General features: G+C 40.6%; 1 protein-coding gene across 1 annotated transcript; it reads right to left on the bottom strand.

Annotated features, from left to right (window-relative positions):
- Positions 1-183: 183 nt before the first annotated feature.
- LOC104215970 (laccase-11-like) lies at positions 184-2,903 on the bottom strand. Its single transcript, XM_009765917.2, has 6 exons — positions 2,736-2,903; positions 2,267-2,418; positions 1,931-2,175; positions 1,690-1,818; positions 624-1,547; positions 184-533 (listed from the first exon to the last, which is right to left on the bottom strand). Exons 1-6 carry the CDS (start codon positions 2,841-2,843, stop codon positions 403-405), a joined length of 1,689 nt encoding a protein of 562 aa, XP_009764219.1. The 5' UTR covers positions 2,844-2,903; the 3' UTR covers positions 184-402.
- Positions 2,904-24,690: the final 21,787 nt, after the last annotated feature.

Below are 24,690 nucleotides of genomic sequence, written 5' to 3'. Positions count from 1 at the left end.
GAAAGCAATTGGTTTAGTTGAACCCGATCGCTTCTAACTAATGGTAAGGTCAACTCCACTCGTTTAGTTTTCCTTAGGCTGTAGGAAACTTGCTGCTATAGAACTATTCAAGTTTCCACTAGTTGATTAGTCCCCTGAGTATAAAGCAATGTAACTCGATCGTTCCAGTTCAAGAATAGATGATAAAAGAAAGCAGGCAAGTTCAATGAAAACAATTGTTACAACCCTTGCTTCAAACGAATACACTTTAATTACGTGACAGAAATTCCCTTTCTTGGTTAGGACATTTCCTAAACAAATCTCAAATGTGCATGCCTCACTCATTTGTTGCATTATGAGGGATAAAAGCAAACTGTAAACGTGAAATGAAATCAATATGCAAATGAAGAAAGCGTTCTTAAATTAGCATTGTGGAAGATCCTTCGGTGGAGGCAGAATATTATGATCTGATCCTGGTCCATCTTCCACCACAAATGCTGTTTTAAGTCCCCAGCCAGTGTGCAACTCCAAATGACAGTGGAAAAACCAAACCCCTTCATTAAAAGAAAATTGCAACTACATGTCAGAAGGCATTAGGAAAGTTGAAACGATGACAACCTTAAACTTTGTAGAAAATTAGGTACCTGGATTATCAGCTCTGAACCGGATAGCAGTCCAACCACCAGTTGGAACACCTACAGTATTTCTCTCAGGAGGATCAATCAAGTTGTATTTTGCTGGATCTTTTTTGGGGTCAAAGTTTCCAATGCCAGTTCCAACGACAAAGAAGTTGTAACCATGGAGATGGAAAGGATGTGATTCTACAGTTAACAAGTTGGTATCTTGGATTACTAACTCAACAGTAGAATTGAAGACAATTTTACTAAGTCTTGTGCCTTGAGTTGTCTTGAGGTTGGCTGTAAGAGGAGCCCCCGTGTAATTGAAAGGAGTTGGTGGCTTGTCGGGAAAATCAGTAGTGTACACACCCTTAATATTGAAGTAATGAGCTTGAAGAAGTGCAGTTTGTGGCATGACAAAGGAGATGTTGTTTAGAGAAGCAGTTAACCGAGTTCCATTTAAACAAGTGGGACAAGCATTGATTCCTAGGCCAATGGTGTAGAAGAGATTTCGATCAACTTTTAGTGGAACATTTGCTGGATACTTTGGAGAATTTAGGCTCCTGAGCTTGTTGTCATAGCTCAATGCAAATTCTGTGTCATTAGGAGCAGGCAAGTCAGGAAGTTTGGGGATAACGGTTTCTGAGACGCCCTTGTATTGGAAAATAGCAGTGGCGGTCTTGTTGTCTACGGAGATTGGAGCATCCATAAAAGGCCTGGCGGCCATGAAATATCTTCCTGGAATTTGGTTGGCGCGGACCAAAACATTTGTTGTCTGTCCTGGTGCTATTAAAATGGCATTTGTGGAAAACGGTTTTGTGTAGACTGCATCGATTTCCACCACTGTTAAGGTATGATTTGCAACGCTAAAAAAGAGCTCATCATTGAGAGCAGCGTTGATAATTCTCAACAGGTAAGTCTTTCCTTTTTCAACTTCCATGGCGTAGGTATCTGAGAAAGAAAGAAATTGAACATGAAACAATAATATTCACAATAAAATTTTAGTAAAGTAAACGAAAAACCATATATAGCACATTGGAATCGAACAGACAATTTGATAGATTGAAGGCATTGTCAATCTCTTTATTCTTACATTTCTCAGAACATGGAAAAAGTGGCCCTGGCTTTCCATTGATTGTATGAGCATCAGACATATTAGGAGGCAAACCTAATGCATTTCCTTGATTCTCCACTTGTTCAACATCTGCATTCCACCATTCTCCTGCAGTATAATGAGCAGAAACAGCGCCACTTGATTCATGCTTTAGCAGAGGAAAACTTTGAAAATAAAGTGCATTTCAAGGCTTGAATATATTTACGATACGAAGACTCACCTAGCACAATTACTTCTTCCCTATCTGGTTGAGGGAAAGGGAAGGGAGTTCCTTGTTGTGGCAGTATCACAATTGCCCCATATACTGTTGCCCTTAGCCAAAGAATATGAGCATGCCACCACAAGGTACCTCTTTGTCCTGTTACATTGAAGTCATACACATAACTATTTCCTGTCTTGATAGGGCACTGAGTTATGTAAGCCGGTCCATCTGCCCAACCATTACGATATTGTTTCAATCCGTGCCTGCAAGTATATATGTTTGATTGAGAACCGGAAAATACTAGACAGACTTGGAAGGGTTTTTGAAAATTTGATGTGAATATAATATTCTCACCAGTGGATGGAAATATTATATTGTGCATGGTTTATAACATTGATTTGAACTCTATCTCCTTCTCTAATATAAATGGTTGGCCCTGGAAATCTCCCATTAACTGTTACTATTGGCTTTGCATGGCACAATCTGCTCACATTTGCCACTTGAATCTGCAAAACATAGAAAGTTGTCCATTATGAATAAAGCCTGACGTTGAGACGTAATATAGTTAAGTTACCAAAATATGCTCTCTCTAACAAATTAAACTTTTAGATGTGATGATCACACAATTAAACATGGTATCACTGTGTTTGACTCATGAAAATGAATCAGTGCACATGCGAGTAGGGGCGTGTTAAGACATAATATAATTAAGTAACTAAATTGTGTTCACTCTAACAACTTAAGTGTTTTTAGCTGAGATGGTCACACAATTCAACATGAGCTGACAAACAAGGAAAGAAGTTGTTTGATCGGAGACACTAACGTCGAATTGGTACTTCTTTATGGCAGCCTCAGCAGGTAGACAATTAAGCCAAAGAAATGCAAAGACAATGAAGCCTAGAAGTGGAAAGAAACTTGTTTGGTTTGCCATTGGCTAGAAACTCTAAAACAACTGTCTGAATGGATAATGCATTGGTGTAAGTAAGAAAGGCATGTTTTTATATAAGTGAAAATAGCAGAAAAGGCAAAGGCAATATGTGATTTTCAGTTTGTTGAAGGCAAAGGAGGTTGTAACAGAGATGTGTGTAGTACAAAACTTGTAAGCAAAGTACTGAAAGAGACATTTTATAAGGCTAAGGTACTCTAAGCTATATAAGCAGAAAAAAGAGATGAGAGATATGTAAGACCAACCAAATCCCCAGTAGAGAATGAACTTTACCGTTAAGTCAAAGAAACGAAGTAATTTTGCCTAGTATGTAATTGTCTCGCTGCAAAGAGATTAGAGAATAAATAAGGAATATTTGTCCAACTCTACAGTTTTACTTTATGCAAATATTAGCTGTTTCTTTGTCACCTTTGCACTTGACTTGAGCATGAAAATATTCACAAGGCATTTTGATAATTAAGATAATCAGAAACTTTTAGTGAATCTTGGATCCGTTAACCGCTTATATATATTCTGACCCGAGTCAAACTTCATGTACTAGTTATGCAAAGACTGTTTATGCGGCGAATAATAATGTGAGAATTGTTGTACTGTGAATAATAATGTAGAATAATTCCTATGCGGAAGTTGCTTACTATAAAGGCTAGGCTTTTCTTTTTTTTAAATTTTTATTTACTGTTATCCAAATATATTGCTAACAGACTCCCACATAACTTTTACAGATATGCAGATTTTAATAAAGCCAACCAAATGTTGTATTAAGTAATTATGTTGTTGTACAACTAACCAAATGCTGTAAGTTTTATGTGAAATTTTATGTTGGGATTATTTTTGTTGATACGATAAAACAAACCAGCCTACAGTGTATAACAAGTTATGTAAAAGATGGATTGACTTGTAAGATTTTGTTGCTTTATATTCTCCTCTCTGAACTCTTAGACTTATACTTACTTAGGGAAACCTTAGATCTCACTTAATTTTCTTTTTTAAGGTATCCCTCTTGCAGAGTTGGACTGAACAAGAGTGCTATATATATATTATCAACTTCAACTTCCACTGTGTTACATTACTGCAAAACAGTAGGAGTAATTTATCCATCAAATCGTGTTGACTTACTGTCACGATCCTAAAACGGATCCGGTCGTGATGACACATATCGTGAAACTAGGCCAGCCGATACAAACCCCAAAACCAACCAAACAATTATAATAAGTCATTAATAAGCTAAAATCTCAAAATGTAACTTAAAGTAGACAATGCGGAAACAGAACACAACCCGACATCCGGGTGTCACCAGTCATGAGCAACTACAACTTGTCTAGAAATATGAAAAGACAACATAGTCTGAACAAAGTTAACACAAAGCGGAATAAAAATAGGAAGGAGAAGCACTGAGCTCCGAACGCTAAGCAGCTACCTAGTTGACTCCAAAAGCGTGCTGGAAGACAAATCAGCACTCGCTAGCGTGACCCGAGACTCCTGGATCTGCACACAGGGTGCAGGGAGTAATGTGAGTACGCCAACTCAGTAAGTAATAAAAGTGAAGGCAACTGAGCAGTAAGAAAACACATAAACCACAGCATAACGCTACAACAAAATAGTATAAGTTCAGAACAATGCAGTAAAGCAGTAAAACACGTGAAAATATCTCAGTTCAGCAAAACCTTTTTAAACATCTTTCAATAGTTTCAAACGAGTGGTGAAAACAGTGAGAGAAAGAATAGAAAATTAAACAGCCCCTCGGGCAAAACATATACCACAACCGCCCCTCGGGCAAAATGTCAACAGAACCAGCCCCTCGGGCTACCACAATCACTCGTATCAGCCCCTCGGGCAATAACATGAAACACAACAGCCCCTCAGGCAATATCACATCTCACACTGGGTACCCGCACTCACTGGGGGTGTTCAGACTCCGGAGGGGCTCCTACAGCCCAAGCGCTATAACAAGCCATCTCGTGGCATAATCAAACTGGCACTCGGCCTCATAACGAGCCACCTCGTGGCGTAACCAATCAGGTCATCGTCCTCATAATCATGAATCAGTACAACTTGCTGCGGCGCGTAGCTCGATCCCATAATATCCTCACAACACAGGTCATCGGCCTCACTCAATCAAAAATCTCTCAAGCCACTCGGGCAACAATTAAACATGATGTTCAGCCCACAATATCATTTAAAATGTCAAAATAGAGTAAATATGGCTGAGTTATGAAAACAGTAGAATACAACATGACTTAGTACAAATATGAAGTCAAAACAGTAAGGAATAGTAGTAAAAATCCCCTAAGGGTCCAAAATAGTTGGCATGAGGCCCAAATATGGCATTCAGCCCAAAACATGATACTCCCTCCATTCCAATTTATGTGAACTTGTTTGACTGGGCACAAAGTTTAAGAAAAAATGAAGACTTTTGGAATTTGTGGTCCTAAACAAGTCAAAAAGGGCCCCAGAGTATTTGTATGGTTATAAAAGTTTCTCATTAAGGTAGAATTGTAAGTTTAAGCTAAATTGTTTCCAAATTTAGAAAGGGGTCATTCTTTTTGGAACGGACCAAAAAGAAAATAGGTTCACATAAACTTGAACGGAGGGAGTGATACTTTCCAAGACACAATGATATCAAACAGTTTTCAATCAAATACGCGACTTAACAGTCATACGGGATAGAATAAGTCACAATCCCCAATGGTGCATGACCCCACGCTCGTCATCTAGGGTGTGAGTCACCTCAAAGTAGCACAACGATGTGAAATTTGGGGTTTTATACCCTAGCCCGCGATGCCTTAGACTCTCAACTCGGCCTCCGGATTCTCCAAATCTAACCAAAAACAGATTTATACCATGAAAATATGCTAAGGGAACAAAGCCCAATCGAAAACAACCAATTTACATAAAAAATCCCGAAATTGGCCAACCCGACTGTAACACCCTGTACATTCGACTTAGGTATAAATGAGTTAAAGGAGTAGTAAGGTTATATTTTTGACATGTGAAGTCCCATTGGGATGATTATGGGTGAAAATAGTTATTTCTAAATCAAGATGGAAAGTGAGGTGCATAAGATTTGACAAAATCGACTAAGTTTGCAGAAGGTTCGTATTCCAGCAGGTTTTGGTAAACTTGTGTAAGGAATTTGGGAAAACTCAAAGCATGAAAGTTGTAGGTCTTTGAAATATATTTCCAACGATATATTGTGGAGACCAAATGGAGCTATGTGAAAAAAGTTATGCCCGTTTTACAGAATGGTGCGTAACCACTGTGTTCGACCGCGTTTTACCGCGACCGCGGTCGTGAGGCAGTGTCCCAGCTGTTTACCGCAGTCGGGACCACGGTCACGCCTACTGGGACATGGTGGACGACTTGGGAAGTCATTTTTTAGCCTTATTTCGTCCCCCACTGCCCCAAAACATAAAAACTTGCTCTAGAAAGGAAAGCTCTCAAAAACTTAACTTCTTAAGGGTCCCTCCACCACCCAAGGTAAGTTCTAATGGTGATTCTAAGTTAATTTCAATTTCCCAACATCTTATTAATATGAGTAAACCCTCCATATCATTAGATATTCGATTGAGACACCATTGTTAAGAGGAGAAACCCTAGAACTCAAATTCAAGAAGATTAAACGTAAAAAAGGTAATATCTTCACCCTCTAATTGATTCTATCATTGAATTAATGATTATAGACTCTAGTTCATGAGATATGAGTTGGTGGATTTGATATAAAAGCATGAACGGTGATAGGTTTGGGTTGTTGATTGGTTATTATTGGTTATGGGTGTTGATTACCTTATGGGGGATAAAGAATAATGTTGATTATAACCATTTGAGACTTTAGAATTTATCTATAAACGAGAGAATGGGTTATTGGGTGTAGAGACACCATTAATAAGGATTATGAAGCTTTATGCCACCAAGTGTTTGAGAAAATGCCTAAGTGATCAAAACATGAGTATTATTACTAATATGGAATCCCTTTGACTTGTATTGATATAGATTGAAGTTGAAAGGGTTGGCGAATGTTGCATTACGCTCAAGAGCAGGAAGTTAAGGTATGTGAGGCAAACTCTCTATATTTGGGAATGTTAATGATTCACCCTACACTACGTTTCTTTTACAACGTATCGATTGCCTCAGAAATATAATTAAGCCCAGTTCCTTGAATAGTTGTAGAACTTCTATTCTCTAGCTTCATAACTCGTTCATGAATTTCATTCTAATGTTGTGATCTCAGTGTGTATTCAATATAGACTTGGGTTTGATGCCCCCGAGTCTTAGTATAGATTACTTAGTATGTCATAAACAGTTGAAATTTCAGTGTTCATAATCATTTCAAGAATACATGTCTCAGTCTAGTCCTATTCAGTATTCCAGTATGATGTACCCAGTGTGATCCAGTATTCCAGTATTATGTTACTCAATGTGATTCTGTATTCCAGTATCATATAACTCAGTGTGATTCAGTACTTCACTATCATGTATTGCAGTATGATTCTCAGTTCTTAATTTTATATCCCTGAATGTTGAACACTTGTATTTGGGCCTGATGGCATAGTTTATATGCTTTATGCATACTTGGGCTTTAGGCCGTAGTTTATGCTTTATGCATGTTTGGACCTGAGGCCATAGTTTATGCTTTATGCATTTTTTGGACTGAGACCGTAGTTATGTATACGTATACTTGGGCCTGAGGCCGTAGCTTGTGCACATATATATTGGGCCCGAGGCCGTAGCTTATTCAGATAAATAGGTTGTTCATCATTCAAAAGAGGGAGTATTTGTCACACCTCCTTTTTACCTGTGCCCGCAGGGGCATCGAGGGAGTTTTTCCACTTAAAGGACAATTAGAACGGGATTTATTATTATTTATTCAGAGTCGCCACTTGGGAGATTAATGGTGTCCCAAGTCACCGGTTGAATCCCGAACCGAGGAAAATATGACTCTGTTAACAGTCCGCGAAGGGAAAATCCGAGTAAGGAATTCTGTTAACCCGGGAGAAGGTGTTAGGCATTCCCGAGTTCCGTGGTTCTAGCACGGTCGCTCAACTGTTATATTCGGCTTAATTATCTGATTTTAGTACATGTTCAAACCTATGTGCATTTTTAACCTTAACCGCTTTTATTCATTTTTAGGAAAATTGCAACGTTATTAAAACACGTCTTGAACCACGTCACATAAATGCACCCGGGGTCTTTGACATATTTTAACATTGTTGAGATTTGGATTTGGGTCACATAAATGCGCACCCGAGTTTAAGAAGGTAATATTATTAAATGTCGGGCCTAAAGCAACTAGCGTATTATTAACTTTGGGGGAGGCCATGAAATTCGCTAAATGGCACGTCCCGAGGTCTAAAATATTTTTACTATAATTAAGAGGGCCACGCAATGTATGATATTGGTTTGGCGCGGCGCACCTCATTCATTTTAAAGCTAGCCTAAAAGAACTATGATTTTTCTATTAAGTATTGTCTCTAAAAGGGCCCTAATTAATTAGCATTGTTAATAAACCATCATAGAAAGTATTACATCACAATATAAATCAAAAGGCTTTAATAAACAACCTAGTATCTTCAGCAGATTGGGCTTCAAAATCAGCCCAAAAGAAGGAGAATTGTTTAACCTTACAAGAGGGGAAGGGCTGTCTGACGCTGGGCCTTAAGCAGATTCAGGCCCAGATCTTGTTCAAACAGAGGCTGTCACGTTTAGACTCCTAAACGAGCCTAGATCCCGTACTGATTTTATTTGAATCTCAACCTACTGATTTTAACTCACAACGGGCTCAATTATTGGTGAACTTATAATCATTTCTGAATTCATGCTAATTTCAACATGCTAACTTTGAATCATCACAGGCATATTCACTTATTCATACATGGTTAACCAAACATGCTGAATCTGTCACACAATAAAAATGAGTAAAACAAATTCATTTTTGGCAGGCACTTCAATTCAAATCTGTTGTGGCTAAGCAACACACATTGATTGTTTGACGAAACAAAAGCAAATTTGTTGAAACTGAACTCAAGGTTATTTGAATCTGCATAACTGGTGACTTTTCTCTTCATTTTAAATGACCTACACGTTAGGTAACTTTTGAATCTCGATTTGGAATTCACCAGTGATACTAGAATACGTAAAACCACGACTTAAAATCTTCATCGAACTGTGAATTCATTAATTGATTCGCAGCTCTTCAACAACACTCATATCTCATAGATACTCTGATGTAGAGTATGAGATGAGTAATTCCAGTCCATATAAGTTCTAAAATACTGATTATTTATAGGAAATTAAAATACACTAGGACTAAACTAATGAAGCAACATACAGACAATTCTAGTTTGAACAGTCCAATTATACAAACGATACAAGGTTTCAAGTAAACGTGATTGTTTTACACCTTTAAACCAAAACAGAACAGAAGAAATTCAAAGATCAACCCAAACAACACTTTATCATTTAATCCCAAAATCAGACCTACATTGATCCTTTACAGTTCATACGAGATCAAGGGGAGTACCTGGAAATATAATCAAGTAAAAGGAGGAGTTAGCAACAGAAGAGCAAACAGCAACAACCAGGAATTCAAACAGCAACCATCACATTTCAAGACCAAAGTTTTTTTTTACCCAGGATCAACTAGACCACAGCCCAGAACAAGTTGCAAAACCAATAGCAACAACAAATATCAAAACGAACAGACTCAATAGAGTTTGAATTAAACCAAAACTTAATCAGTAGACTACTGAACCACTTCAACAATGAGAATCACTGTCCAGAATTCGACTTACACCTATGAATGCAATGAAACAATATATTTTTGGTTTTCTGTTCTTAAACTCTCCAGCACTCTAAAAAAACTGTATGCCTTAGCCTTTAAAATGCTGTCTGAGACTACCTCTTCCAAGAACTCTCAAAACTCTCTCTTTTCAGATTGCTTTTTTTCAATCCCCCCCCCCCAACTCTGTCCTAAGTCCCTCCACTTATACCCAAACACTGACCTTGCCAGCTCTCAAGAGCACTCAGGTAGAATTAAGAAACTAATTCTGCCCATGATCTTCTTTTAGAACTCCACTAGAGTATGTTTTTCCCCATTATCCCTTGTCTTTTCCTTATTTAATGTTCAAACATGCATGGACAACATATTTAAATCAATCCCTTTTAAGCTCCCCATACCATTATGTTTTGTTCCCCATTAACACTAAACAAATGCATTAGTTTAATATTACATTAGCACTTACTGGACAGAACACTTAAACCAACCATTTTTAAACTTTTAAGTCCCAAACTATCCCCTGAAACCCCTGTGATTACTATCCTACCCCAATCCTTTAAACCTGTACGAAACCTCAGCTATAGCCAATTTAAGCCTATCAATTGACTAATTAGATACATGAAACTAACACCCAATCAACAACATTAGGACAATTCAACAAGGTTAGATTTATATCAGAACAAGCTTAACAGAACAAACAAATAAATTCGAATCATTAAACTTAATCATCAATTGAACTCAAATCAAATCCAACATCATTTCAACCAAGATGGGGATTAAATGATTCAGGACAATAGTCAGACTAGACTATTAAGGTCAAGAAATTGATTCACACAGATGCATGAGAGTAAGCTATCTATATTGGGAACAAATATAACTCTAAATTAACCTCAAACAAAATGCTGAAACAACAAGTATACTGGCAATGAGCCTGAGGCTGAAAATACAAAGGTCAGAAGATAAAACAAACCCAGTAACTTGAGGAGAACAACTGAACTACAGACATGAATGGGTCAATCGACGAGACCATTTAATTGATTCAACATATGCCAATCGACCAAGATGAGAAAAACTGGACCAGAAAAAAGTCCAATTATTGGACAAAATGATGAAAACCTGAAGAAGTGACTAATTGCAACTTAACACAGACAAATAAACATAAAAAAACAAAGAAAGAGCTGATAAGAACTTACTGTTCTTTTCTCGGATCTCACTAGCATGCCCTTTCGAACTTGAGTTCCAGTTAGTATTATACGTCTATTTCGTCAGAAATAGGCTTATAATACTAACTAGAACCCGTTTAACCCTGATAGCTTCGAAACATTCTCGAATCGTTGAACCCTAGATCCGACATTCGACGAGTTTTACTTGGATTCGAGCCAATTTGGCTAGGGATTGGCGACGAGGAGGTCAAGGAGATTATTGGGTGTGATTTTGGGGTTAAGTGGACATACTAGGGTTTGGGACGGGGATCTTCGATCGAAGATTCGAGAAATTATAGGATGATTCGAGGGATAAGGGTTAGGGATTCGGAATGAGGAGGTCGAGAGGAATCAGTGGTGTAAAGATAGGGTCGCTTGGACCACCGGATCCGGCGTGAGGCGATTTCCGGTGGGCGGAGCACGGTGGTAAGGGTGGTGTGTGTTTTGGTTTATGAAGAGACGAGTGAGGAGGGGGGGTTTTCTGAGGTAGGGGTGAGGGTTTAGGGTATATGAAATTGGTGAATTAATTTGGGTCGTTGGATGATTGGAATCCAATGGCTCAGATTAATTCATAAGACAAAACGGGGTCGTTTGGAGTAGTACTGGGGCGGTCCGAGTATTGGAGTGATGGGTCGGGGTCGGGTTGGGTCAAGGCTTTGGGACCGTTTGATCAAGTTAAATTTAACGGTCCAGATTGAAACGCCTGAAACGACGTCGTTTGGTTGAGGCTGGAGACGGGTCCGGGCTAGTTGGGCCAGTTTCGAATGGGTTTGGACGATTTTCTGATGGGTTTGGACTGGTTTTGTGTTTGGGCTGGGGATTTTTGGCACAGATCTTGTTTCCTCTCTTTTATTAATTCTCTCTTTTTTTTTCTTTTTTTTTCTTCCTTTTTCTTTCAATAATTAGGACTTAAAAATCCTAAATTAAGCTATAAAAACCCAAATTACCTTAAAATACAAATTATCTCTAAATGATAATTATCACACATAACTAATACCAAATTAAAAGAAAATCGCAAAATTTGACATTAAACACTAAAAATGCAAAAATACGTTATTATTTTTTGAATTTTCCATTTTGTAAAACAGTATTTTACTAAATTAACCAAAAAATGTAAAATCAAATCCTAAGTGCATATGCTATATTATTATATTTTTATTAATTAAAAAAAATGAATATGCACACACAAATGCAAACAATTACAGAAAATATCACGAAAATTCACAAAATTGCACACAAAAAGAAAGATTTATTTTATTTTGAATTTTTAGGAGTGGTTCGTGTGAGGCAAAAATCACGTGCTCACAGCTGCCCCTCTTTGTCCGGAAACACGAAGAGTTTTCGTGCAAAGATAAAGTGAGCAGATACGAGCGATTTTTGCCAGTTAGGCTACTCCGTGTGAAGCATTTTTGAAAGATTTGACCGAACCTCTGCTTCAAAGGTTATCTACATATCCCTGGCTAAAAGGGAATCAGGTCAATGTAGTTCGGGAAGTTTCGGTAGCTGGGACTACCATGAAGCTGTGGTTTTGTTGTTACTGCTATTGCTGCTGCTGCTACCTGCTTACTGCGCTCCTTATTACACATGCTAAAAGAAAACAAGAAGCTAGACTAAACTAGGAATTACAAAATCTTATCTAGATCTTCAAACTTGCTCTTGTTGCCTTGCTTTCTTGTTGGCTTGTGTTTCCTCTGATGTTTCTTTCTTTCTTGTAAAATTCGAATTGTTTCTCCTTCGACACGCAAATTATCTTTATTTGACCATTGTTGCCTCTCTTTTGACTTCTGCACTTGAGTTTATGCTGGGGATTTTTTTTGTAACCCTCCGCCCTCCGGGCGGGCTCCTGACTTCTACTACGACTTAAAAAGATATTACCTCCATTCCCTAGGCGGGCTCCTGACTTCGACTACAACTTGAACGTATAACAACCTCCATTCTCCAGGCGGGCTCCTGATTTCAACAACTTCTTAAAAATATAACACCTCCATTCTCCAGGCGGGCTCTTGACTTCAACAACTTCTTCAAAATATAACACCTCCATTCTCCAGGCGGGCTCCTGACTTCGACTACAACTTGAACGTATAACAACTTCCATTCTCCAGGCGGGCTCCTGACTTCGACTACAACTTGAACGTATAACAACCTCCATTCTCCAGGCGGGCTCCTGACTTCAACAACTTCTTAAAAATATAACACCTCCATTCTCCAGGCGGACTCCTGACTTCAACAACTTCTTCAAAATATAACACCTCCATTCTCCAGGCGGACTCCTGACTTTGACTACAACTTGAACGTATAACAACCTCCATTCTCCAGGTGGGCTCCTGACTTCAACAACTTCTTAAAAATATAACACCTACATTCTCCAAGCGGGCTCCTGACTTCAACAACTTCTTCAAAATATAACACATCCATTCTCCAGGCGGGCTCCTGACTTCGACTACAACTTGAACGTATAACAACCTCCATTCTCCAGGCGGGCTCCTGACTTCAACAACTTCTTAAAAATATAACACCTTCATTCTCCAGGCGGGCTCCTGACTTCAACAACTTCTTCAAAATATAACACCTTCATTCTCCAGGCGGGCTCCTGACTTCTATTATGACTTAAAAATGCGTTCTATTGCCATTGTTCCTTCCTGCCTCCTGCCATTTCTAACTTGAATTTTCTTCTTTCAAAACTGCTTCCCCAAAACTGGTGTTTCATTCCTCTGAAACTACCGGGGATAACTACGGTGTTTCATTCAAAAAATATGTTATTTTCCTCCTTCCAAGACTACTTCCCTTAAAGCGGGTGCTTTCCTTCCTCTGGAACTACTTCCCTTAAGACTTGTGTTATCTTTCTCCCGAAATTGCTTTAAAACTTGTTTTGCCTTCTTCCGAAAACTGCTGGGGATGCCACTTTTCTCCAAACTCGTGTTATCTTCCTTCTTCCCAAGTGGGTATCTGACTTCCAGAAAACTTTCAAAATGAAAGAAAATTTTCTGCCCCAGTTTGACGATCTTTCTTGTGGCACGTCTTTCTGTCATCAATAACATTTCCCATCCCTGCTTAAAATCAAAGAGAATTTGTTAGTTTAAAACGTGAGGATGCTCCTGCCGGGAACGGTTTTCCCTTTTGCTCTTTTCCATGCTCTGCGTTGTTCAACCATCTTGAAACTCGGCTGATAACTTCCGACCTTCTTGATGATTCTGTATTCACCAATCTCTCCACCATTGTTTTCCACCTTTGCTCCATACCATCCCCGAAAACTTAGACCAATCCATCATTTGGTTTTACAATGACGTCTTTCTCGTCCCATCACGTTATCCTCGCCTGTCTTATCCCCATTTACCTTGCACCATGTTGGCAACTGGTAGTTGGCTTTGAAAATCCTTCTTTAGAAACAAACTACTATTGACCAAAAGAAATGGAAAATGATGACTTCGAAAGATAGAATAAGAAAAATCTTTCTGAATAATTGTTTGAAGAGAAAATAACTTATCTGAATGGTATAACCGATCCCAATGGTCATGTCGTGCATTTTTGGATTAATCAACCCAGTCTGTTTATATCCATCAATCTTTCTGATATCCCTACTTTGTATTTCAAAGGTCCCGCAACCCATCTTCTTTTTGCCGAAACAACATCTTTATTTTGATTGATGTCTCGACGGATCCTTTCCATCAAGCTTATCTCGTTTGCCCCCATTTTAATTCCTTGTCGCCTTATAGTGCCCTTCGAGGGGTTTTCACTAATAAGACTCTCTTGTTTCTCTCAACTCCCGTCGCCTTATGGTGCCTGTGAAGATTTTCACCGATAAGACTCTCTCATTTTATTTCTCTCAACTTCCGTCACCTTATGGTGATTGTGAAGCTTTTCACCAATAAGACTCTCTCATTTTCATTATTTTCCCTGCTTGGACCGGAGTATTACCCTGATATGAATCACCTCTGTTTGTTAGACTTGTCATCTCTCGAAAAACTGATCAGAAGGTCTTTCTTTGGACCGTAATGTGGGCTTTTGGATGGGATTAGAAAGAAAGGGTATCAAAGGCTCAAAATAATTTGACATGGGTTTAAGATTACAACTTTTGGAATCACATTTCTTATTACAAATACAACCTCTGCCCCAATTTCTTGCTTGGGGATCTTCCGAATTTTATTTTACTATGACCGAGCCGTAAAGCTGCCTACGTACCCTTAACAGGGATCAGGTCAAACGTAGTTCACACCTGAATTTCCTTGTTTGTTATATTTTCCACTTCTTTTCTTTTTTCTTTTCTTTTTTTCTTTTTCTCTCTTTTTCGTTATTGATTCCAAAAGAGGGGTATGAAAGAAATAAATAAGGCTCAAAAAGGGGAACAAAGGGTAAAGTGTTTAGATAGTAGAACAAAGTACCTTCGTCATTTCAATCTTCGAAATAATGCCAAATACAAACAATCAACAATTATACCGAAAAAATCATACATAATATCTTTTTACTGCATCAGAATTGATAGCCATGTCTATGCATTTTCCTTCGATATCTGTTAAACATAAAGCCCCATTGGACAATACTCTAGTTACAATGAATGGCTCTTGCCAATTTGGGGCGAACTTGCCTTTTGCCTCAGCCTGATGTGGAAGGATGCGTTTCAGCACTTGCTAGCCCACCTCAAACCTCTGGGGACGCACCTTTTTGTTGTATGCTCTTGCCATTCTCTTTTGATATAACTGGCCATGACACACAGCTCCCAATCTTTTTTCATCAATCAAGTTCAACTGCTCTAGACGGGTTTTGACCCACTCATCATCATCAATCTCAGCCTCAGCAACAATCCGAAGGGACGGGATTTCAACTTCCTCAGGTATTACGGCTTCAGTTCGATATACCAACAAATAAGGAGTTGCCCCTACTGAAGTACGGACAGTAGTGCGATAACCCAGCAACGCAAATGGTAATTTTTCATGCCACTGCCTAGAACCTTCTACCATTTTCCGAAGTATCTTCTTTATGTTTTTTTTGGCTTCTTCAACTACTCCATTCGCCTTGGGACGATATGGGGTAGAATTGCGGTGTGTAATCTTAAACTGTTGACATACCTCTTTTATCAAATTGTTGTTAAGATTAGAACCGTTATCTATGATGATCACCTTCGGGATTCCAAATCGACATATGATATTTGAGTGAACAAAATCGACCACTGCTTTCTTGGTCACAGACTTGAAAGTTTTGGCCTCAACCCATTTGGTGAAATAATCAATGGCTACCAGAATGAACTTATGCCCGTTGGATGCTACTGGCTCAATTGGTCCAACAATATCCATGCCCCAAGCGACGAAGGGCCATGGCGCTAACATTGTGTGTAATTCCGATGGCGGAGAATGAATCAAATCTCCGTGTATCTGGAACTGATGGCATTTGCGCACAAAACTAATACAATCTTGCTCCATGGTGAGCCAATAATAACCTGCTCGGAGAATTTTATTTGCCAACACATATCCGCTCATATGTGGTCCGCAAACTCCTGAATGTACTTCGGACATGACAGACGTAGCTTGTCTAGCATCTATGCATCTTAACAATCCCAGGTCTGGTGTTCTTTTATACAAAACTCCTCCACTCAAGAAAAATCCGCTTGCCAACCGCCGAATCGTTCTCTTTTGATCCCCCGTGGCTTGCACTGGGTATATCCTTATTCTGATGTATTCCTTGATATTATGGAACCATGGTTCGCCATCAAATTCTTCTTCAATCATGTTGCAATAAGCATGTTAATCTCGTACTTGAATATGCAAAGGATCGACATAGGCTTTGTCCGGATGGTGCAGCATTGACGCTAGGGTAGCCAAAGCATCGGCGACCTCATTATGGACCCTTGGAATATGCCTGAACTCCACTGATCTAAACCGTTGACAAAGATCATGCAAGCATTGTCGGTATGGTATGAGCTTCAGATCTCGCGTTTCCCATTCTCCTTGAATTTGATGTACCAGAAGGTCCGAGTCTCCCAAGACCAAGACTTGCTGGACATCCATGTCTGCAGCTAGCCTTAAACCCAAAATGCATGCTTCGTATTCAGCCATATTGTTGGTACAATAAAAACGAAGTTGAGCTGTAACAGGATAGTGATATCCTGTTTCAGAAATAAGCACGGCTCCTATTCCCACTCCTTTCATGTTTGCAGCCCCATCAAAGAAAAGTTTCCAACCTGGTTTTTCGGCATGTTCTAGTTCATCAATGTGCATCACCTCTTCATCAGGAAAATAAGTCCTCAGTGGCTCATACTCTTCATCGACCGGGTTCTCGGCCCAATGATCGGCTAATGCTTGGGCTTTCATCGTAGTCCGAGTCACATAGATTATATCAAACTCTGTGAGCAAAATCTACCATTTTGCAAGTGTTCCTGTTGGCATAGGCTTTTGAAAGATATACTTCAACGGATCCAAGCGTGAAATGAGGTAGGTAGTGTAGGATGACAAATAATGTTCCAATTTCTGTGCCACCCAAGTTAGGGCGCAACATGTCCTTTCCAGGTGAGTGTACTTAACCTCGTAAGCCGTGAACTTTTTGCTAAGATAATAGATGGCTTGTTCTTTCCTGTCGGTGACGTCATGCTGCCCCAGTACACAACCAAATGAATTTTCCAAGACTGTCAAGTAGAGAATCAAAGGTCTCCCTAGTTCTGGCGGAACCAGCACATGTGGGTTTGTCAAGTAACCTTTTATCTTATCAAACACTTCTTGACACTCATCAGTCCACTTGATCGCAGCGTCCTTCCTCAACAACTTGAAAATAGGCTCACAAGTTGTCGTGAGCTGAGCAATAAACCTGCTGATGTAGTTCAGCCTTCATAACAGACTCATCACTTCAGTCTTGTTCCTCATAGGGGGCAAATATTATATGGCTTTGATCTTTGATGGGTCCAACTCGATGCCTCGCCGACTGACTATGAATCCTAATAGCTTTCCGAATTGAACACCAAATGCACACTTGGCGGGGTTAAGCTTGAGGTTGTATCTGCGAAGCCTCTGGAAGAATTTCCTTAAATCCTCAACGTGGTCGGCCTGATGCTTTGATTTTATGATCACATCATCTACGTATACCTCAATCTCCTTGTGTATCATATCATGAAATACAGTAGTCATCGCCCTCATATAAGTTGCCCCAATATTCTTCAAACCAAATGGCATTACTCGGTAGCAATAAGTTCCCCATGGCGTGATGAACGCCGTCTTTTCTGCATCTTCTTCATCCATTAGAATCTGATGATACCCAGCATAGCAATCCACAAAAGATCCAATCTCGCGTTTGGCACAATTATCGATCAAAATGTGGATATTGGGTAATGGGAAGTTGTCCTTTGGACTTGCTTTGTTAAGATTGTGGTAATCAACGCATACTCTGATCTTGCCATCCTTCTTCGGTACGGGCACGACATTAGCCAACCAAACAGGATATCGGGTGACCCGAATAACCTTTGCATCCAACTGTTTGGTAACTTCTTCTTTGATCTTCACACTCATATCAGTTTTGAATTTCCTCAACTTTTGCTTGACGGGAGGGAATGCTGGATCAGTGGGCAATTTGTGGACCACTAAATCAGTGCTTAAACCAGGCATGTCGTCATATGACCACGCAAAAACTTCTTTGTACTCGAGGAGTGCTTCGATTAACTCCTCCCGGATTTTTTGCTCGATGTGGACACTTATTTTAGTCTCTCGGACATTGTCTGTGTCCCCTAAATTGATGGCTTCTGTGTCATTCAAATTAGGTTTGGGTTTTTCTTCGAAGTGAATTAACTCCTTACTAATCTCTTCGAAGGCTTCATCATCATATTCTGATTCGTAACTACAATCTACTTCTTGAACTAACATTTCGGAATCAGAATAATTTTTAAGACTGGGCTGAGGATTCCTTATGCACGCCATGTCATTAGAACCAGCGAAAAAAGAACTGTATAGAAAAGAAAACAAAACAAAAGGAAAACCATCAGGAATGATGAAGTAAGGGAAATTGTATTTCATTGATTGATAAAAGATAACAAGGTTCGCACACTCAAACAAACTGAAAAAATGAAATCTGGATTACAACCCTGGAATAATCCGTACAAACTTAAAGGAAAATCAAAGCGAACTACCAAGACTCCTTCCGAGTAGGGAGAGGAGTAGCCTTCCAATTATTAAGCTTTGTTTTTGGCCCAACAAATTGAACTTCCGCGTTGCTAGAACCCTCTCCAATTTCCACCATGTTCACACTGTCGAACAACTGCTCAAATCTTTCAATCAACTCCTTGTCAGGATTAATCGCAGAACTGGGAATTGTTGTCACTGGGCGACTCCTTGTACCAGACTTGACAAATAATCTGGAAAGGCGTGGGACCGGCTTTGGAAGGACTCATGTCCTCTGTTTCAATTTCCTGGCTCTTTTTATGTCTGCGGCTGTGGGCTTGAATCCCAGACCAAATGTTCCCAAGTTTTCAGGAAGAGACACGGGCTGTATGATGTCTTGCAGATCTGACCCTAAACCCTTTCCTGGTACAAACCATTCTTCAACATTTCATACGCTACCATGACTGATGCGGCGTTTATCTTCGGATTCGGGATACATTTCCCTTCTGGAACTTTCTCGACCGACATTGTGTCCGTAACCTGGTAGACCCATGGTCCTTGTCATCTTCCACTTCAATGAATGGCACAATGGTGTTGTTGTGAGCGCACAAATTATCTTCGCCGTGCACCACTATTTCCTGTTTGTCCCATTCAAACTTGACCATCTGATGGAGTGTTGATGGCACTGCTTTAGCGGCGTGAATCCACGGTCGCCCTAACAGCAAATTGTAGGAAACAACGATATCCAGCACTTGGAATTCCATTGTGAATTCTACTGGACCTATGGTCAGCTCCAACATTATGTCCCCGACTGAGTCTTTGCCTCCGCCGTCAAATCCCCGCACACAGATATTGTTCTTATGGATCCTCTCATCTTCTACTTTTAGCTTGCTTAGAGTGGAGAGAGGACAGATGTTCGCACTTGAACCATTGTCAACCAATACCCGGGTAACCACGGCATCCTCGCATTTTACTGTCAGGTAAAGGGCTTTGTTATGCTCAGTACCCTCTACCGACAATTCATCATCGGAAAAAGTGACTCTGTTTACTTCAAAAATCTTGTTGTCTATCTTTTCCAGATGGTTTACTGAGATCTTGTCGGGAACATGGGCCTCATTCAAGATTTTCATTAGTGATTGGCAGTGCTCATCTGAATGGATTAGCAATGAGAGTAATGAAATCTGAGCGGGTGTTTTCCTCAACTGTTCTACAACAGAATAGTCATGCGCTTTCATTCTCCTCAGGAATTCCTCTGCCTCTTCTTTACTTATAGCTTTCTTCACCGATGTTGGATAATTTTTAGTTCTTCTTAACTCCTCGGGAGTAAAATACCTTCCTGAGCGAGTCAAACCTTGTGCTTCGCAAACTTCTTCCTTGATTTCTTTCCCTTTGTAAATCACCGTCACTCGTTCATAATTCTAAGGAAAAACCTTGTTGTTGATTACTGGAAGTTGAGTTACTGGTTTTACAATAACAGGCTCTGTGCGAGCACCCTTCACGACCACAACAGGTTTACTTTCAACCCCTGGCACTACCACTTTAGCTTTCTCTGGTTTTACTGCAACAATGCTTGACGACCCTCTCTCGGCTACCACAGCTGGATTATCATCTACCCCTCTCAACTGGGCCACTGATTTCCCATTGGTTACTTTTTCCTTTGAGTTGGTTTCGCTGGAACGGATCATCATTACCATCTGTGAGGGCTTCCTAGGCTCCCCCTCTTTGTATATCAACTCAATCATGTGTGTTTCATGGTGAGTTGGCAGTGGGTTCTGACTGATATTTGGTGCTTCTAGGGCTTGAACCTCGATCCGATGAGTATCGATAAGCTCTTGCACAACTGTTTTTAATTTCCAACACTTCTCTATATCATGCCCAGGGACCCCTGAACAGTACTCACAGCTCACCAGTGGTCAAGATTTCTAGGGGGAAGATTTGGCATTTTGGGCTCAATTGGATTCAACATGCCCAACTGCATCAATCTGTGGAAAAGACTGGTATATGATTCCCCCAGTGGAGTGAAAGTCTTTTGCTTCTGCGATCTCTCATTCTTAAGGGCTTGGTTTGGTCGGAAACCAGTCCCGGGGGGATTTCTGTAGGCCCTTGGGGGTGGATATGTGTTTTGTGGAGCCGGCGTACGCCACTGTGTGTACGTCGTGGTTTGGGTATAGGCTTGTTCATGGATGGAAAAATGGGGATCTGGCGGTGGGTAGTAGTGTTGTGGAGGGCTATATGAAGTGTGGGGGTAGTTTTGGTGGTAGGGTCGTGATTGGCTATAGTAGGGTGACGGGCCTCTAGATCCGAACCAGGCTCCGGACTCAACAGTCGTGACATCTTCTTTTTTCTTCTTCCCAAGTACACCCCCAATGCCGCTTTGAATGGCCTGGGTGGTTGCCTTGATTGCTGAATAACTCATGATCTTGTTGGACTTAAGCCCCTCATCGACCATGTCTCCCATTTTTACAACCTCATTAAAAGACTTGCCAATTACGGACACTAGATGACCAAAGTAGGTCGGCTCCAAAGCCTACAAAAAGTAATCAACCAACTCGCTCTCTTTCATTGGGGGATCTACCCTTGCTGCTTGCTCCCTCCATCGGAAACCATATTCTCTAAAGCTTTCACTGTGCTTCTTTTCCAGTTTGGTCAGGGACAGTCGGTCCGAAATGATCTCAAGATTATATTGAAAGTGACAAGCGAATGCTTGGGCCAAATCGTCCCATGTGTAGCACCTGCTATGATCTTGTCTGGTGCACCATTCTAACGCCGATCCACTTAAACTTTGGCTGAAATACGCCATCAGTAATTCATCTCTTCCGCCTGCTCCTCTCATCTTGCTACGAAAACCTCTTAGATGAGCCACCGGATCACCGTGTCCGTTGTACAATTCGAATTTGGGCATTTTGAACCTGCCGGTAGTTGTACATTTGGGAACAAACACAGGTCTTTGTAAGCTACACTCACCTGACCTCCTAACCGTCTCATATCCCTGAAGGATTGTTTTATGCTTTTCATTTTTCTGAACATCTCTTCCTGTTCAGGATTTCTGGCCAGTTTTTCTGCTTTCCCCGGTAGGTCAGAATGTGGATCATGTGGATAGGCTTCAAGCGCTTTGAAGGTAAGCTCCGGGGGATAATACTGGTTGTCCTGCGCTTGGAACACAGGTTCACCCGGGGATTTATGGAGTGCAGCTGGTGGAGATGCCACAAAGACAGGGGTGATTGGCGGAGGAGGGTATGGAATTGATTTTAGGGGTGGAGGTTGTGGCGTATGAGAAGTAGTGCCATGGTAGTGCTGATAAATGGGAAAACCTGGATCGGTGGCGGGATGATCCTGAGACTGAGCTAATGGTGGGGTAAAAGCCGGGTTAGCAGGGTAAGGTGGCGGTGATTGCCCTTTGGACCAAGCCTGGTACATTTCGGCCATCTGTTGCTTAAGCTTGAGCATCTCCTCTTTCATTTTATAGACGTCCAACTCCTCTACCTCAACACTAGTGTCGACATCTGGGATAGACATGATTTCCGGTATTGGTCCCTTCGATCTGGTTTGGTAATGATAATGTGCCAGTATCCTCTAAATAAACTAACTGCTTGAATTCTCTAGACAACAACAACTTTGTTAGTTTAAGAGTTTAACACATATGCAATTACACGTTGGGATGCAATGCACCTAGGCAATTAACCATTTTCTATCATGCATTTGCTTCGGTTGCGTGCGTCATTCCGGCCTCTCATAATTGTGCCCCTTCTTTTAAGCTTCCTTTATTCTATACTTCTTTATTTATTTTTCATTTTCCCCTTTTTATTTTTTAGTGGTGGTCGAATCCTATAGAGATTGCCTACGTATCATGTCCCCGCATGAATCAGACCGTGCGTAGTTCTGTCAGATAAGCGTGCAAGTAAATAGAACATTTTTGGGTTTTTTAGCTTTTATAAAAACAGATGCTTCGATTACAAAGACTCAATATCAACAAATTTCAAAAGACTAACAGACTCTGACGCAAAGACAACAAATAGACTCCGAAATTAAGCTATCATACTCTAAAGAAATACAAACTCAAAACAGAAAGAAAATACAAACCTAACATGACTCACAGACTCTGACAGAAAAGGAAATACAAATTCAAACGGAAAATCATGAGTACATCAATGCTCCTGGTGTCCGTGGGACATCATTCGGTCTCGCCACGGGCCTATGTGCAAGATCCCTTTGAAGTTTGTCCAAGTTGTTCATTATTTGTTTAACAAAGGTCATCACCGCTGCAAAGAATGTAGTGTGAGTCATATCCTCAAAAATGTGGCACTTTATAACAATGTAGTCAGCGATGTTTCTAATTCTCTCTCTTATGACGCCTTTTTCTTGTAACAAACGCCCAATCTGCTGGGCCCTGGCCTCCAAAGTTTGCTTGGCTGCATAGTTTTGTTCCTGAAGTTGTTGCAAGTCTATTTCTAACTGCGCCAACGTCGTGTAACAGTGTTCCCTTTCAACCTTGAAGTCTTTTGCCTGCTTGATCATTTTGTTTCTCGTGGCGATAACCCTTTTCTTCAACCCCGCGACCTCATCGTCGTACCTTTCTCTCAACTGCTTAACCAGGTATACCCGTTCGTCTATATTTTTAGCCAATTGTTTTTTAGCCCCGGCCAGTTCACTTTCTACTTTGTTCAAATAGAAACTATAGTTACTCACTTTCTGCCTTAGGTTAGCCACGAGCTTTTCATCTCTGTTACTTCGGACTGGATTTTCTGCCGCTACTTTCAGTTTCTGAATTTGAGCTCGAAGGGCCTCATTTTCTTTGGCTAGCCTTTTCTTTTCACCCTCATCCGCCGCTGCTTGTAAGCCATTCTCGAATTGAAGGTCTTTGACTTACTTTTCCAGCTTTACTATTGTGGCCCTATACTCGTTTTATTTGGCCAACCAAGCCCACGGTTCTTGCGATGCCTCGACGAATTCCTGAATGTGTGATTTTTTGGCCGGTCTTTCTGATTCGGCCCTTGCAGCGTTCTTCTTTCTATATCAGGCAAGGTAGGCGGGTGAGACCTCGAATTTAGATAGGTTCCGCACTCGGGTGCTTGCCGTCAAATACTGGCACTCGTTCCAAATAGAACGAACTATTTCTTCGTGAAATTGGCCGTCGGAACTAATCTCAACCGCGTGGATACTGAGATCTTCATCTGGATGCATCACCTGACACCTTCCTAATTGTCTCATCACTCGGTATGGAGCGTAAGGTTGAATACCACGAAGACCCATTAGGAGGAAGTAAGGACCTGTGGCGGGTATATACATAATTTCTTCAATAGGAAGCCAACCTAGTGTCCATTCTATTTGTCCCGTAGTGATGGCGCGAAGGCGGGCTATCCATTCTCCAAACCCCTCTGGTAACTTGAACCCTAAAACCCTTTGTGTTGAATTCTTCAATGCAGCTTTTCTCTGCGGATCCATAACTCATATACTGAGGGTGGTGGCACAAGTGCTCGATCATCCACATTTGTAATAGCAAATTGCATCCCTCGAAGAAGTTTGCCCCAGCTTTACAAGTTGTGAGAGCTCTGTATATCTCAGACACTATCATAGGGGTGAGAGTGCTCTTGGCGTTGATAACCAGGACCTTGACGACTCCAGCCACCCGCAAATCGATATTCCCGTCTTTTAGGGGAAACACCACAAGGCCTAAGAATGCTACCATGAAAGCAAAATGCCTATGCTCATCCCATTTTGTTCGGTTCCCTTTACTGCAAACCCCTCTTTCTGGATCATTGAACCCTCCTACATGCCCGTACTTCTGG

The sequence above is a fragment of the Nicotiana sylvestris genome, chromosome 2 (genome assembly GCF_000393655.2).
Source record: "Nicotiana sylvestris chromosome 2, ASM39365v2, whole genome shotgun sequence".
In the NCBI taxonomy this organism is placed as follows: Eukaryota; Viridiplantae; Streptophyta; class Magnoliopsida; order Solanales; family Solanaceae; genus Nicotiana; species Nicotiana sylvestris.
This window is presented reverse-complemented; position numbering and strand designations above follow the sequence as displayed.

Excerpts from the sequence above, each read along its gene's own strand:
- LOC104215970 (XM_009765917.2), bottom strand. The coding sequence starts at position 2,843 with ATGGCAAACCAAACAAGTTTCTTTCCACTTCTAGGCTTCATTGTCTTT. Across the intron at positions 2,419-2,735 it reads TAAAGAAGTACCAATTCGAC|ATTCAAGTGGCAAATGTGAG; the intron begins GTTAGTGTCTCC and ends TATGTTTTGCAG. Across the intron at positions 1,819-1,930 it reads GGAAGAAGTAATTGTGCTAG|GAGAATGGTGGAATGCAGAT; the intron begins GTGAGTCTTCGT and ends ATTATACTGCAG.